General features: G+C 40.1%; 1 protein-coding gene across 1 annotated transcript in view; it reads right to left on the bottom strand.

Annotated features, from left to right (window-relative positions):
- Positions 1–2298, bottom strand: part of AKTIP (AKT interacting protein) — a gene marked incomplete at its 5' end in the record, with an annotated part of 6111 nt that extends 3813 nt beyond the window's left edge. Inside the window, 4 exons of the mRNA XM_010138953.1 lie at positions 316–423; positions 647–745; positions 820–908; positions 2198–2298. Of these exons, the coding sequence (XP_010137255.1) occupies positions 316–423; positions 647–745; positions 820–908; positions 2198–2298 (397 nt within the window). The remainder of the gene's footprint in view (positions 1–315; positions 424–646; positions 746–819; positions 909–2197) is intronic.
- Between the last annotated feature and the right edge of the window lie 67 nt (positions 2299–2365).

Here is a 2365-nt window from a genome sequence, read left to right as displayed (position 1 = left end):
GCAATATTTACTTCATGGGTGTCTCTACTTGGGGGAGGTGGGGTGTTTCGGGGGGTTTGTTTGTTTCTTTTGGGGTTTGTTTGTTTGGGGGTTTGTTGAATTTCAAGTCTTGGTTGCCTAGTGAAAAAACAGTAAACACAAGTGTCTGATTATATTTAAGATTCACTCCCTGCCAAAGAGAAGGGAAGGAGGTTACGAATATTCAAAGTATTGCTATAAATGAAAAAAAAAAAAACCCACGACTGTCACCTTGGCAGAGAAAGGCTTCAAAAATCAACAGCTACACAAAATTTTGCATTTGCTCTCAGCACTCACATGATTGCATAGGGATCCTCTATTTTGGGCTGATCAAATAAATGACTGCTGCATAGCCTGACACTGTCCACCACTTTACTTTTGAACAGCTGGATATCTTTTTCATACCTGCAAGAGAGAAGTAAGTAAGTGTTAAGTAATCCTACGGAGGCACAGGTTTGCTCTAGAAGCCCAGACAGGCTCGGCAGAGCTTCAGCTTTAGTTCCTACTGCAACCAGCTCGGCAGGAAGAGCCCAGGAACTGAAAAACAACTTTGCAAACCTTTTGGTTCTGCAAACCTATGCAAAAAATCCATGCATACAGGCATGGTCCCTGCAGAGAAGATACTCACAGCACTGCAGCCTCCGGGTTCAGAGGACTACTGGTATCAATCTTGTAGAAGAGTCTGCGAGCATACATTAACACTTGCCATATGTGATTATGATTCCGCCTGAAAAGAACAAAACACAATGAAGAAAGGAACAACATTTTTTTCAAATTATACATCAGTATGTTACCACTAACCTCCACTTTGTAAATGCTCTTTTCACATCCAGTTCTCCAGACAGAGGGTCCACTAGAGGGTGGAAGACAGGCAGATCAAAAACCAAGCGCTACAGTAGGAAAAAAAAAAAAAAAAATATATATTATGATGACTTCAATCCTAATACTAAAACTCCTGGGTGAAGGTCAGTCAGATGTTGCTTCCAAATACTAATTAATTATTACTGTATTAAATAAAAGCAACCTGAAGAGATTTATACCAGCTGTGAAACTGTAACCCAACACACCCATGTAACATGCAGGGTCTTGTCCTCTCTCACACTTATCACCCAGTCACGAAACTAATCCAGCTGACTGCACAGGCACCAGTGCCAGCACAGGTAATAGTATCAGATAAGATCAGATTAAAGGAGTTTTTCTGGTATAGCTATTCGTGACTGAAAGCTTTTAGATACTTGAGCTACCATCGGTACTTTTTTATCCTACACGTTTTAAAGAAAACTGCGCACTGACACCTTGGTGTCTCCAGTGCTGCACAGCTGGATTCCTCTGGTGTTCGTACAATCTTCCAAAAGAAAACTTAGTTCCAACAGAAGGTTTTACAGCTCCATGCTAGCAAAGGAATGATGGCGGTATGAGAGATAGTGAAGTCTAATCTTTCACAGAAGTTGTTTCCTGTCCTTTTAAAGATGACAGCTTTACAGACAACTTGACACCAAGCAGACAGTTCCTGACACAGCAGCTCTCAGTTACAGCACTTACATACATCTGTCCCCCAAGCTTCCTCTTAAAGGAAGTTGGCCAAGAGGGCTGGCTGCTCTGCTCTGGACAGGCAGATCACCACAAGATCTTTATTTTTATGTTTTAAAAGATGTAATAACTTAGATACTTTTCCCTGAAGAGAAAGCAGAGATGGAAGGTAACACCTACTACGTACCTCCTTCTCCCTTGGTTTCACCAATGTACTCCTCAAGTTCTTTTAGGTCTTTGTTTCAATGTAATATAGAAGAGAGACAGGCAAGAGATCTTGCAGTACTACAGCAAGCACAGCACGGGTACCTGGATTTTAAGTTCCATTATTGCCACTGCTTAGAATTTGGGTACTTCTGTAAGTATTTCAACACTAACCTCCTTGCTGAGGAAGTAGCAGAGTTGATTACTTAACAGTCTAATGCATCTAACCTCAGGAAGTTCACTCTACACCAGCCTCAAGAATCTGAGTAACACAATTCCTTCACAGATGTTAGGAAATAAGTACGAGACATTGCAAACGAGCCCAGCCAACTCAATAAAACTAGTTCAAGGAAATGAGAAGCTAACTGGTATATTAACTTAAAGAAAAAGTCATACTTAAAACACCAGAAAACAAGAAAAATCCAAGACACACACAACTACTTACCGGGCAGTCTCCATCTGGATAATTATCAGGAATATAAACAGTGAATTTAAAAACACCGTCCTGGTAGAGCCCATGTCTTATGAATATTACACCAAACCACACTGCAAGTGAGAAAGTTGACTTCAGTTAAAGAATTTAAAAATACATATATATATATAAATATTAAAA

This window comes from Buceros rhinoceros, unplaced genomic scaffold (assembly GCF_000710305.1).
Source record: "Buceros rhinoceros silvestris isolate BGI_N320 unplaced genomic scaffold, ASM71030v1 scaffold17356, whole genome shotgun sequence".
Taxonomy (NCBI): domain Eukaryota; kingdom Metazoa; phylum Chordata; class Aves; order Bucerotiformes; family Bucerotidae; genus Buceros; species Buceros rhinoceros.
This window is presented reverse-complemented; position numbering and strand designations above follow the sequence as displayed.